This window comes from Brassica napus, chromosome A3, assembly GCF_020379485.1.
Source record: "Brassica napus cultivar Da-Ae chromosome A3, Da-Ae, whole genome shotgun sequence".
In the NCBI taxonomy this organism is placed as follows: Eukaryota; Viridiplantae; Streptophyta; class Magnoliopsida; order Brassicales; family Brassicaceae; genus Brassica; species Brassica napus.
Window position 1 is genome coordinate 22,467,948 of NC_063436.1, and position 11,388 is coordinate 22,479,335.

Sequence of the window (11,388 nt, forward strand, 5' to 3'; positions counted from 1 at the left end):
ATATTACTCGTTTGGGTTCGGATATCCAATCTCTCCTAATTCAAAATACCCATTAGAATATTTTGTTACTTCGGCTCGGATTTTGGTTTGGGTTTAGGAGAGGCTTCAGATATCGGGTAAAGTACCCATCCCTATCAGTAACGATGGATAATGAGCTTGTTTGGGTCCTCGGTTTAAAGTAATCCTCTCTATCGTCTCCACGAAAATAGACGACATAACGTTCGGTCCAAAACGGCAGGCTGTTTGATCACGAAACAATAATACGACATCGTTTTGGACGTATACTAACCGGAGATTCTGGGTCGCCTGCCTTCTGCTACACACTGATTCCATCGAATGCAAATAATCTGCCATTGAGTTTTGATACATCACTCCCGAAGCTGAAACGAAGATGAGGAAACGCGATCTGGCGATTCTGATGCTCTCTGGATTTGCTATCTTCTTCACTCTTCAGGTGAGATCCCTCCCCTCTCACTAATCGTCTGCAACCTTTGAAATGTTCGAATTCGTTCTATGATTTGTAGAATTTCTCAAATGGAATCTTATTATTGATTCGTATATAATATTCGATTCGATTTTGGTCAGCACGAGGGCGATTTTGCGTTCAAGGAAGCATGGTTCCATCTCTACGATGATTACCCAGTCAAACACGAATCCGATCGTCTCCCTCCTCCTCTTGTAGCTGACCTCAACGGCGATGGCAAGAAGGAGGTCCTCGTCGCTACAAACGATGCTAAAATTCAGGTAAAAAAACGGAATGATTCGCACCTTAGTGCTTATGGTTTTGACTGTTAAGTGTTGATGTTTTGGTGGATTAGGTCCTGGAGCCTCACTGGAGGCGTGTGGATGAAGGCTTCAGTGAAGCACGTGTTCTTGCTGATATCTCCCTTTTGCCTGACAAGATCCGTGTTGCCTCCGGGAGACGCGCTGTGGCCATGGCTACTGGTGTTATTGATAGGTATTATAAAGATGGGACACCGCAGAAGCAGGTTTTGGTCGTTGTTACCTCTGGTTGGTCTGTGCTTTGCTTTGATCACAACCTCAAAAAGCTCTGGGAAACGAATCTTCAGGTTTATTTTTTTTAATCCTTTTTGTCCTTTGTTCTGTATGTTATTTGTCTTCTTCTTACTGATATTGATTGGAATAACAGGAGGATTTTCCGCATAATGCACACCATAGAGAGATATCAATTTCGATTAGCAATTACACGTTGAAGCATGGTGATACTGGTTTGGTTATTGTTGGTGGAAGGATGGAGATGCAGCCTTATGTATGTACAAGGCAAAATTTCCTCTGTTGATTTCCTATTTAGCATGTGTTATTGCTGATGGATTGTTCTTGTCGTTTTAGAATCACATGGACCCATTTGAGGAACTTGGCATTACAGAGCAAAATGCTGAGAAACACAGGAGAAGTGCTACTGAGAAACAGGTACACAAAAGTTGTGCAGTAATTAAGATGTTCTTGTTACACATTTTGTCTAGGAGATGTGTTTGGACTGTTTAGTAGAATAACTTGCAAAGCTTCTTTTCAGCCCACTGAAGATTCTGGAGGTGTAAACTTGCGTCACTTTTCCGTTTATGCATTCGCTGGCCGGACTGGTGTTCTTCGATGGAGTAAAAAGACTGATGTCAGTTGTTTCTCCTTTATGCCCACTTCTTTCTTTACATATAGCTTAACTGGATATTTAGCTGCAACAGATTTGCTGGTCTGATTGATAGAATATTCTGTTTTCTTCCTCTTCTAGGATGTTGAAGCTCACACCTCAGATGCGTCACAGCTAGTTCCCCAACACAATTACAAGCTCGACGTGCATTCTATAAATAGCCGTCACCCTGGAGAGGTAAAGTTAACTCGTTCTCCATTGATCATTGAGCGATATAGCCTGTTCTAGTTGTCTTTTAAAGAGATTTATAATTGCTTTGGAAACTGAGATGTGCTGGACTGAAGTTTGAATGCAGGGAATTTAGAGAATCAATTCTTAGTGTTATGCCCCATCACTGGGTAAGTCTTATGCTTCGTACTACATGCTTCGGCTCCTTAGTTTAATATGCTTTAAAATATTCTGTTCTGAAGGACGTTGTTGTCTTTGTATCCAGGACCGACGGGAAGATACATTATTAAAGCTTGCTCATTTCAGGCGACACAAGAGGAAGACATTGAAGAAGCAAGCTGGTAAGTCTACAACTTTTCCGTTTCACAAACCTGAGGAACACACACCAGCTGGGAAAGACTTGTCGAGAAAGATTCCGAAATTGATTGGGAAGGCTGCACGTTATGCTGGCTCGGCAAAACCCAAGAAGGTGAAAGCTCTTACTAAACGTGAAGTACCCACATAAAAACACTCATATTCGTGTATATGACAGCTAAGCACATGTTGATGCAGGGAATGCAATACATACCGACTATAACTAACTACACTAAGCTTTGGTGGGTTCCTAATGTTGTTGTGGCTCACCAAAAAGAAGGAATTGAAGCTATTCATTTGCCTACTGGTCGAACTCTTTGCAAGGTAGCTGTTACTTCAGATCATGAACACAAGCTTTACAATATCACGAACCCGTTTTTAATGTGTTAGCTTCCTTAAACTCAGCTTCATCTGCTGGAAGGTGGGCTTCACGCCGACATAAACGGAGATGGTGTACTCGACCATGTCCAGGTACACATTAGACACCTCTCCCGCTTTCCCTTCATTGTCTTTACAATGGATCTTCAATACTTTACATTCTCTGTGCGCACCTTAGGCTGTCGGAGGCAATGTTGGAGAGAGAACTGTAGTTAGCGGATCAATGGAAGTATTGAAGCCTTGCTGGGCAGTGGCAACCTCAGGCGTTCCCGTCCGAGAACAGCTCTTCAACGTCTCGATCTGCCATCACACCCCCTTCAACTTCATGCACTACGGAGAGTTTTCACGAAACTTTGCACAGGCAAGAGACACATCCTCTTTGGAGATTGCAACTCCCATTCTCATCCCCAGAGATGACGGTCATAAACACAGAAGAAGTCACGGAGATATAATCTTCTTGACAAATCGTGGAGAGGTACTTTCTGATGATCCAATCTCTTTTAACTTCTTGAACTTTGAATCTCGTTCAATAGCTAATTGCTTTCCCTACCAGGTGACATCATACACGCCTGATGTGCACGGCCGCGAGCCACTCTGGCAGTGGCAGCTTCAGACAGAAGCCACATGGTCGAATCTCCCATCTCCATCTGGTTTAACCGAGTCAGGGACAGTAGTCCCAACCCTGAAACCATTCTCGTTGCGCATTCATGATAACCAGCCTATGATCCTCGCCGGAGGAGATGAAGCGGCAGTCATCATATCTCCAGGAGGAAGCGTATTGGCTTCCATCGAGTTACCGTCACAGCCGACTCATGCACTCATCACTGATGACTTCTCCAACGACGGATTAACGGATGTGATTGTGATGACATCAAATGGGATATACGGGTTCGTTCAGACCAGACAGCCAGGAGCTCTGTTCTTCAGTTCGTTGGTGGGATGTATCTTAGTAGTAATGGCAGTTATCTTCGTTACTCAGCACTTAAACTCCGTTAAAGGTAAGCCTCGACCTTCCTCTAGCTTTATATAAATAAAGCCTTGGGGGGGTGGGGAGGGTTTCTTCCTCTCTACGGAAGTTGAACCGGTTCCATTAGCGGCGGCGCTTTACCCACACCGGTTTTGGTATACCGGAGTAGATTCAGTGTTTCAGCTTTGTAATTTTATCATATACTATTACAGAATTCTCTATAAGTGAAAATGGTAGAGGGGAATGTTTTAGGTCTTTTTTTTGTTTCTCTCAGTTTTAATGTTTAAGTTGCAAGTGTTGCTGTGACATTTATTTAATCAAGAGAGATTTTTCTAACACTGGTCAAATCTTTATTTATATTTTCATATAATCTAGATTCTGGAGACTAGATACATCTCAAACTTCAAAAGATAATGTTTCTGAAATTTGCAATTGAATCAGCATTATATAATACATTTATCAAGCATATGTATAAGATCAAATGCATGTATAAGCAGTCTTGTTAAACTATAAACTAATTAAAACATTATTTTTCTTGTATTATTCCTTCTTCAAATGTTCTAGCGTGGTTGTGATCTTTTCATGTGAGGCTATGACTGAATAACGATTCAAGAAAAACCAATAAATGAAATTTGTTTATGGAAACCTAAATACTAACGGACTTAACGAGGTGTCCAACCTCGTGATCATTTAGTAGTGAGATAGCCCAGCCCAAAACTAGAACTACGTCTTTCAAACCCAAACATGTTTACGTATTTGTAACGGTGCCGTTTTATTTTGGGTCATCTCTTGGTCTCTGCTATCCCAATTTACGCTTCGAAATTTACAGTATCAAAGTTACGTATACACACTTTTGGCAGTTCCATTTCTTTCCACTACCACCCAAGAAAAAATAAATTATTATTTTTACTAAGTGTTAAATTTTTTCTTGATAAAAGAGAAAAGATTGAGAAATAAAGAAAGGAACAAAACTCTCACCTCTTCTCTAGTCTCAATCTTACAAAACTCACACTTAGTAAAATTTAACACTAGAGAGGCTTGGGCAGGACTAGTATCATCACCATATTCAATGCTTTTACCAAACTCTCACCTCTTCTTCTAGTCACAAGACCAACACCACCACCCTTCTTCTTCATCTCTTTCTCTCTTCCTTCACCGACATCTCCTCCAAACTCCTCTCTTACTCAGGTATTCCAATTTTCTTCACGAACTTCAGGGTAATTAACTGTGTTTTCTAGAGGGTTTCTCTTCGCATTTTTTTTTCTTATGGTTTTGAGATTGACATGAAAAGAGGAATCTCTGTTCGTTTCAGCCATGTGTCCGAACGAAACCGTTTTTTTTTTGGACGTTTTTAAATTTTCGGTTTTATTTGGTGAGTTTTTAATATTCTATTTGGTGGGTTTTGTCAGGAAATGGAAAGTGTTGAACTTTCGTTGACGAACATGGAGACGGCCGTCAACGCTGACGGAGCTCAGAATGGCGACGAATTCTCCGTTGACGACTTGCTTGACTTCTCATCAAACGACGACGTTTTCTTCGACGATGGGGCTGAATTGAAAACGCAACGAAATAAAGGAGTCTCTGTTTCCTCAAATGACGAAACTACCCTTAAACGGAGCAACGACTTCTCTACCGCCTGTGAGCTCGCCGTTCCGGTAATTAATTTTATTCTTAATTTTCCCTATTTTTTTTCCTAATTTAATCTAATATTTGCAGTTATTTTCCAATGTTAGACGGATGAATTAGCGGAACTCGAATGGTTATCCAACTTCGTAGACGACTCCTTCGCACCGTACTCAGCTCCCACGAAGAAACCGGTTTGGTTAACCGTAGACAGGAGACACCCTGTAACACCGGTTAACGTCGGTTCGTGCTTCAAAGCCCCTCTCCCGGTTAAAATCAGAACCAAACGACCAAGAACCGGAGTCAACTTATGGTCTTCTCTAACCGACTCGCCTTCGAGTTCTCCAACATCGTCCTCCTCCTCCTCTTCTGGTTATTCAAGCCCTCTATGGCTCTCCGGCGCTGAGTTTCTCGACGAGAAAGCGGTTGAGAGACAGAAGAACAAGAAGAAGAAGAAACAGTTCTTGTCGTGGGAGGCTCAGTCGCAGACGCGGCGGTGTAGCCACTGTGGCGTTCAGAAAACGCCGCAGTGGAGAGCAGGACCCTTGGGAGCGAAGACGCTGTGCAATGCGTGTGGTGTGCGTTTTAAGTCGGGTCGGTTATTGCCCGAGTATAGACCCGCTTGTAGCCCAACGTTCTCCAGTGAGCTCCACTCGAACCACCACCGTAAAGTCATTGAGATGCGTCAGAAGAAGGAGACGTCAAGAGATGCTGAACATACCGGAATGAACCAGCCGGTTCAGTCGGTTCAGGCTGTGCAGAGCTTCTGAAGATATTAGGGATCCGACCCGGTTAACTCTTAGCATTATTAACTGCTTTGAAATATTGTTACTTGAATTTTGTTTTGTTTTAACTTTTAAGTAACTGGTAATGATTTAAAACTTCAAAGCTGATATATTTTTCGTTTCGCGTTAATATGTTTTTGGCATCGTTCACAATATATCTACTTCATAATAATATATAGTTTTCAACTTACATTTTGAAAATTTGAATGAGTATGCCGTATGGACAGTGGAGAGTCAATATGAAACCGTTCGTAATTTCAATACTTTTAATTGGGGACACTCCAAACCCATGTCTCCATCATTTCAATTTGGTACAACGCCATGATCGTTATCAGTGGTTCCTTTTCTAGTCATGAATGTATGCAAAAAAAACATTGAAAATACAGATGCATATACAATATTTATTTTATGTTTTTACTCAATATTGGCAAATATCAAAGGTATATATATACAAGACCAGTTGAAATTATTTGAATGTAATATGAGGAAAGCAAAACTATGGGGAGGCTTGATTTTTAGGGTTGGCAAGGACTTGGTATATAAGTAACAGATAATCAATTAGTTAGGTGATTATTAATTCACGAATAATAGCAAATAGGTACAAATAAAATTGGTCAAAGTATTTGTTGGTCAAAACAAAATTACACTCGTTAATGTAAATTACACTCGTTGTGCTCAACACTACGATTACAGCATCTTGTGTAGTCAACATCATGCCAGGAAATGTTTTAAATCTCTAATTTATTGGAATCTTTTTCATATTATATAAGTTTAAATGTTCTACATAACATTTTAAGTTATAGCCATTACTTTCTCTCTTGTGTATCTATACAATTGACATATCATAAACTTGGAATTGGAAGTGCTGGATTAACGTATTGGGCACACTGTCTGGTTGACTAATATATTAGTCTGCGTCGTTTTGGTCTTTGGAGATTGGATGCGTCCTTCTAGACTTCTGGTGATGTGCAATACTGCCAATTTTTGGACTATTAGTAATATTCGTTGACCATATCTTTGAGGTTAGCAAGAACGAACCCCAAATTCACTAAGTAAGGAGAAGTAAAACTTCCCCTCTCATACTTTTTCTTTCTACCTCTCTCTACTATCTCTATAAAAATCTAATTTCCCTTTTGTTTTTGGGCAAATAGTGGTTGTACAACTGACCAAGTGCATATAATTTTCAAGGCCTGATGCGTTATTGCTACGGTTAACCATCGTTGGCGTTTGGTTCGTCATCACAAGAACATTTTCCCACATCCAATAATAACGTGCATACAACCAAACTATTCATACACGTGGAAGAAACATCTCATATACGTTTATAGCGAATCTCATAAATTAGTTTTTCTTTTTTTCTTTCGTCATATATACTACAAAAAGGAAATCAAATTACATTATAAAATATTAAAATACGCCACAAGATGGAAAGAGCAGACCAAGATTTCATCCAGAGTTGAAAAAAACAGCAAAGATGAGGGTGTTGGTCAACAATGGAGAGTCACATGACGATCCGGAGGACAGCTAGGCCAACGGCTGAGATGGAGACAAGTGTACCGATACAATACTTGATCACCTCGTACTTGGCCGCTTCCAACTGAGCTCTCAAAGTGTGAATCTCCTGAGAGACATTGAACCAAAACAGGAAAACAAAACATAAACAAACAAATTCTTGCTGCAATAAACGAACAAAATGCTCAGAAACCACGGATGAGTATATACTAACACGGTCAAGTTTGTTTGTAAGGTTAGAGGTTTCGGCGTTTTGATTCGTTAGCTCATCTCTTATCCTCCTGCTCCATCACCGACAAGATATTTTTAAAAAAAATCATATAACAAAGAAAAGGTTAGTTTGAATAGAGATAGAACTTATCCTACCCTTTTTCAAGATTCAGGTCCAACCGCTGTCCTGCTGTGACTTTGTCAATCTCGTGCCTGCAATGTATATTGTCTTAGTCTTACTACACTGAGTGTATAGCAAATCAAGCCCTATAGGGTTGTTCATATATATATAAAAATAAAAAATGCTGACCTTATATCAGTGCGGATACGTTCTATGTCATTGCGGAGTTTCTCATTCTCGTGTTGCAGCAAAGAGAAATGGTGGTCCTACACATGAAACCAACAATCTTTTTAAGACTCAAAGCATCACTCTAAAATTTTAATTACACACTTAGAAAGGTGAAAACACAGCTTACCAGTGAACTGTTAATCTCACTTTTGAACTTGGATAAGTTTGATTCCTGCGTCATTTCAGCCTACCAGAAGCAAGAAAGATCAAAAAAGTTAGACAAGAGTGTTGAATCAAAGCTATATATATAACTGAGGTATTAGTGTTTGGTAAGAGAGCTTTGTTCGTGGAAACATACTTTCTGCATCTCACCCTTGGAAACAACCAACTGAGAAACAACTCCTAAGCTATCATTCAGTACTTCAGTTATAGCACCTGTGATAGCCTCTGCTTGCTTTGAAGGCAAGCCTTGCGCTTCCAAGCTCCTTACCTGAAAAAAACCACATAATAACAAATTCTCACTTAAACTCTAACTATTTTTTTTTAAAGACAATATTTAGAAATTAATTATCAGACATGTGTGTTCGTTCAATGACTCCTGTCTGGAACATAACCATTCCATTGTCTGAATTCAAAAAGTTAGACAATTCAAGCCAAAAAACAAAAAAACAAAAATCATATAAAAGGTTACCAAAGCGAGTGTGTCGACGAGATACAAACGTTTCCCATTGGTTTTGACAAGTTGAGATATGAATCTGGAGTTGGATTGTCTGTAGAGAGGAGACGATGAACGAATCTCGTGGTGGTGATCGAAGAGAGTCCTGTCTAATGTCGGGTTGTTTGGAGAACCGATCGATCTGAAAGTTGAAAAATTTACAGCTGAACCGGTTCCGAGTCGTGCTAACCGTAGATAATTCGCGTAAGCGGCCATTCAAATTGATGAGAACTCCGAAATGGGTTCGTGAAATGGGAGCCGTAGAGTTCAATCGATCACAGGTTTAGATCGGTAAACCGGGTTGTAAGAATGCGTGATGAGTAATAACAAGAAGTTTCCCACTCGGGTAAGGATGATGAATCTCGCGACGATCAAGATAAAAGGGGAAAAAAGGAGAAAACTTTGAAGATGGGTTTGATGAGAGGATTGTTCGTATGGATATTCTTCGAATTGAAATCGCTACGACGACTCTGTACCATCAACAGAAACAGACGGACGACGATGAATTAGAGAGAGAGAAGAGAGAAAACGTGAAGCTTTTGTCTTTCTTTCCAAATTGGGCACGTTTCCCAACTCTAATTCTGTTTAGTTAATTCTTTGGATATTATTACATTTTTACTCACACTCACATGTGCTAATAGTCTCTAACTTCACCATGTTTTTCAACGATCAATAAAATATTTTAGTTTACAAAAGTTAATCTTTGTTAAGAGCCAGTGGAACAATTTCTACTAATACCTAAATAAATTTAATGCATAAGCAAACAATAATTACGAATTTAAGAGAATCTTGTCATCTTGACCAAAACTGATGAAGGTAAACACATTACAGTTCTAGTACTTGTAAAAAGATAATATCAATACATCTTTTTTTTGTTGCTTTTTTATTATGAGAATCCAAAAGGAGTTTCCAAAAAGTGTCAAATCATTCATATCTTGTTGACTGTCACCTGTGCTTTTTTTGTTTTTTTTTTGGTTTCTCTCCACATTTTGATGCAACATAGACTTAATTATTTTGGTCGCTTTCGATGATCGTCCAAGGAGTCGTCCAAATGCTCTTTCACGTAGTTACCCACTCTCTTCAAGTTCTTCATCACCCCTGCTGCTACCAGGTTTGCGTTTCTTGTAAACCTGATGCATCCCACAAGACAAAAATTAATTAATACTATGTTATATCCCCATGTAGATGACTTTCAGACTTGGTTAGTCTACCATCTCCCATCTTACCTCGATACGAAGCCGTTCTCAGTGTTTGTGGCAGTGGCTGGGGTTGGTTTTGGGATTGGGGTTGAAGCTGGTCTATGGTTCTGGTGCTGAGGCAACTCCCGAGAATCTACAGTACACAACAAAAAATGATGAGCATAAAAGATGCAGGACGCTTCTCAGCATGTTATAAACTGATGCATCAGAGAGGATCAGGTGCTACCATTTCTATTTTGAGCGCGGGCAGGAATAGATGAAGTGTTGCTAGAAGCTGCTCTTCTATCTGCTAGTATCTGCATGAACACTAGAAAGTCTGAGGAAGATAATAGAGATTGGAAACAGCAGAAAGTAGACCATATTCTTCCTTCATGCCAGTAAAAGGATCATATTGATAGCGTCTTAAAAGATACAACACAAACATCAACAAAAACAAAAGTTGATAGCGTCTTAAAAGATATAACACAAACATCAACAAAAAACAAGCCGACAGGAGACCAACTAGACTGTCCAAGGCGCATAATAGTAAAACGACAGCAAGATGTAGATGTAACTCCATGAGCATAATAATATGGACACCATGGACTAATGTGTAACTTTCAGAGTTTGGAGAAAAAGTGATGTCAAACCTCAAGGCCGAGACAAACGGGAAGCTGGGTCTTGGCTTGCTGCTTCATGGCAGTAGAAGAGTCTTTATCAGTCATGTAAACGGAATAACCCAAACATCCATAGTAAAAATCAGCCAAGGTACGCCCTTCTTTAGAAGCTTCAGCTTCAGATTGTCCAACAACGTAATCAGGAACTGCAAAAAAAATAAAATAAAATCTATAATTACTGTATGCATACAGAGATTCCTGATTCCTGATTCTGCTTATGGATTATAGATTCTACAATCATAATTATCTCTCAACCTAATCAATTTGATTCGGGAACCCTAGAATATAGCAGAAGCAGCGATTGATTTGCAAAAGAGGGATTTGACCTTGACGGAGAGTACGAGGGATGCCGACGCAGCGAGGGTTCTTATCCTTGGATTTGAGAGTGGAGGAGTAGTAAAGGTATCCTTTGCACGATCTTCCTTTCGCAAGAGATCCTCCTCCTCTCTGTTCCGATTTCTCTTCCATCACCGTGCTATTCACTTCTCCGCTGGAGCCTTCGCTCATCGTTAACCTCTCTTCCTTCTTGATCGCTTTCGAAGTTTTCTCCTCTCTCTCTCTCTCTCTCTCTCTCTATGTTTAGCTCATCCTCTAGCTCATTCGTCCGACTTTAACTCCATATACCCCAAGCACTCTTAAAAAATTCTAATATGTCCCTCTTATAAAAAGTAATTTATTTTTGATTTTCTTTTAAATCCAAAACACATCTAAATACAATAAACCCCTTAATGAATCTTCAGAATTACCAACCCAACCACAGTACTACTTGGTTACCCACCCAAACCCGATACAAATGGATCTTATCCTATAATTTAATTAAAAAAAATATTTTCCTCTTGTTTCACCTCGTCTGTCTTGTCGTCTTC

General features: G+C 39.8%; 4 protein-coding genes across 5 annotated transcripts; 2 read left to right on the plus strand and 2 right to left on the minus strand.

The window, feature by feature from the left end:
* The first annotated feature begins 249 nt into the window (after positions 1-249).
* Positions 250-3,871, plus strand: LOC106442462. The gene is made up of 13 exons (XM_022716713.2): positions 250-454; positions 586-744; positions 819-1,070; positions 1,151-1,270; positions 1,351-1,431; positions 1,535-1,630; positions 1,748-1,843; positions 1,951-2,004; positions 2,100-2,303; positions 2,387-2,512; positions 2,594-2,659; positions 2,745-3,041; positions 3,120-3,871. Exons 1-13 carry the CDS (start codon positions 392-394, stop codon positions 3,594-3,596), a joined length of 2,091 nt encoding a protein of 696 aa, XP_022572434.2. The 5' UTR covers positions 250-391; the 3' UTR covers positions 3,597-3,871.
* A 620-nt stretch (positions 3,872-4,491) lies between these two features.
* LOC106444323 (GATA transcription factor 6-like) lies at positions 4,492-6,073 on the plus strand. 2 transcript variants are annotated; one of them, XM_022716714.2, is made up of 3 exons: positions 4,492-4,750; positions 4,943-5,188; positions 5,267-6,073. In XM_022716714.2, the coding sequence occupies exons 2-3, from the start codon at positions 4,946-4,948 to the stop codon at positions 5,924-5,926; spliced, it is 903 nt and encodes a 300-aa protein (XP_022572435.2). In that variant the 5' UTR covers positions 4,492-4,750; positions 4,943-4,945; the 3' UTR covers positions 5,927-6,073. The 2 variants fall into 2 exon arrangements, with proteins under 2 accessions (XP_022572435.2, XP_013741266.2); XM_013885812.3 differs by having other exon boundaries at positions 4,502-4,721.
* Positions 6,074-7,240: 1,167 nt separating this feature from the next.
* On the minus strand, positions 7,241-9,224 carry LOC106440022 (protein FMP32, mitochondrial). Its single transcript, XM_013881597.3, has 7 exons — positions 8,644-9,224; positions 8,311-8,442; positions 8,140-8,199; positions 7,974-8,050; positions 7,820-7,876; positions 7,668-7,734; positions 7,241-7,562 (listed from the first exon to the last, which is right to left on the minus strand). Exons 1-7 carry the CDS (start codon positions 8,881-8,883, stop codon positions 7,443-7,445), a joined length of 753 nt encoding a protein of 250 aa, XP_013737051.2. The 5' UTR covers positions 8,884-9,224; the 3' UTR covers positions 7,241-7,442.
* A 213-nt stretch (positions 9,225-9,437) lies between these two features.
* Positions 9,438-11,154, minus strand: BNAA03G41150D. Its single transcript, XM_013881598.3, has 5 exons — positions 10,849-11,154; positions 10,496-10,668; positions 10,093-10,162; positions 9,894-9,999; positions 9,438-9,797 (listed from the first exon to the last, which is right to left on the minus strand). Exons 1-5 carry the CDS (start codon positions 11,027-11,029, stop codon positions 9,677-9,679), a joined length of 651 nt encoding a protein of 216 aa, XP_013737052.1. The 5' UTR covers positions 11,030-11,154; the 3' UTR covers positions 9,438-9,676.
* Between the last annotated feature and the right edge of the window lie 234 nt (positions 11,155-11,388).

Coding starts and splice junctions, on each gene's coding strand:
- LOC106442462 (XM_022716713.2), top strand. CDS start 392: ATGAGGAAACGCGATCTGGCGATTCTGATGCTCTCTGGATTTGCTATC. Junction 1,432..1,534: donor GAAGTGCTACTGAGAAACAG/GTACACAAAAGT, acceptor GCTTCTTTTCAG/CCCACTGAAGATTCTGGAGG. Junction 3,042..3,119: donor TCTTGACAAATCGTGGAGAG/GTACTTTCTGAT, acceptor TTTCCCTACCAG/GTGACATCATACACGCCTGA.
- LOC106444323 (XM_022716714.2), top strand. CDS start 4,946: ATGGAAAGTGTTGAACTTTCGTTGACGAACATGGAGACGGCCGTCAAC. Junction 5,189..5,266: donor CCTGTGAGCTCGCCGTTCCG/GTAATTAATTTT, acceptor TTCCAATGTTAG/ACGGATGAATTAGCGGAACT.
- LOC106440022 (XM_013881597.3), bottom strand. CDS start 8,883: ATGGCCGCTTACGCGAATTATCTACGGTTAGCACGACTCGGAACCGGT. Junction 7,877..7,973: donor CGTATCCGCACTGATATAAG/GTCAGCATTTTT, acceptor TATACATTGCAG/GCACGAGATTGACAAAGTCA. Junction 7,735..7,819: donor GACCTGAATCTTGAAAAAGG/GTAGGATAAGTT, acceptor GTGATGGAGCAG/GAGGATAAGAGATGAGCTAA.
- BNAA03G41150D (XM_013881598.3), bottom strand. CDS start 11,029: ATGAGCGAAGGCTCCAGCGGAGAAGTGAATAGCACGGTGATGGAAGAG. Junction 10,669..10,848: donor CCCTCGTACTCTCCGTCAAG/GTCAAATCCCTC, acceptor TTTTTTTTGCAG/TTCCTGATTACGTTGTTGGA. Junction 10,163..10,495: donor CCGTTTGTCTCGGCCTTGAG/GTTTGACATCAC, acceptor GTGTTCATGCAG/ATACTAGCAGATAGAAGAGC.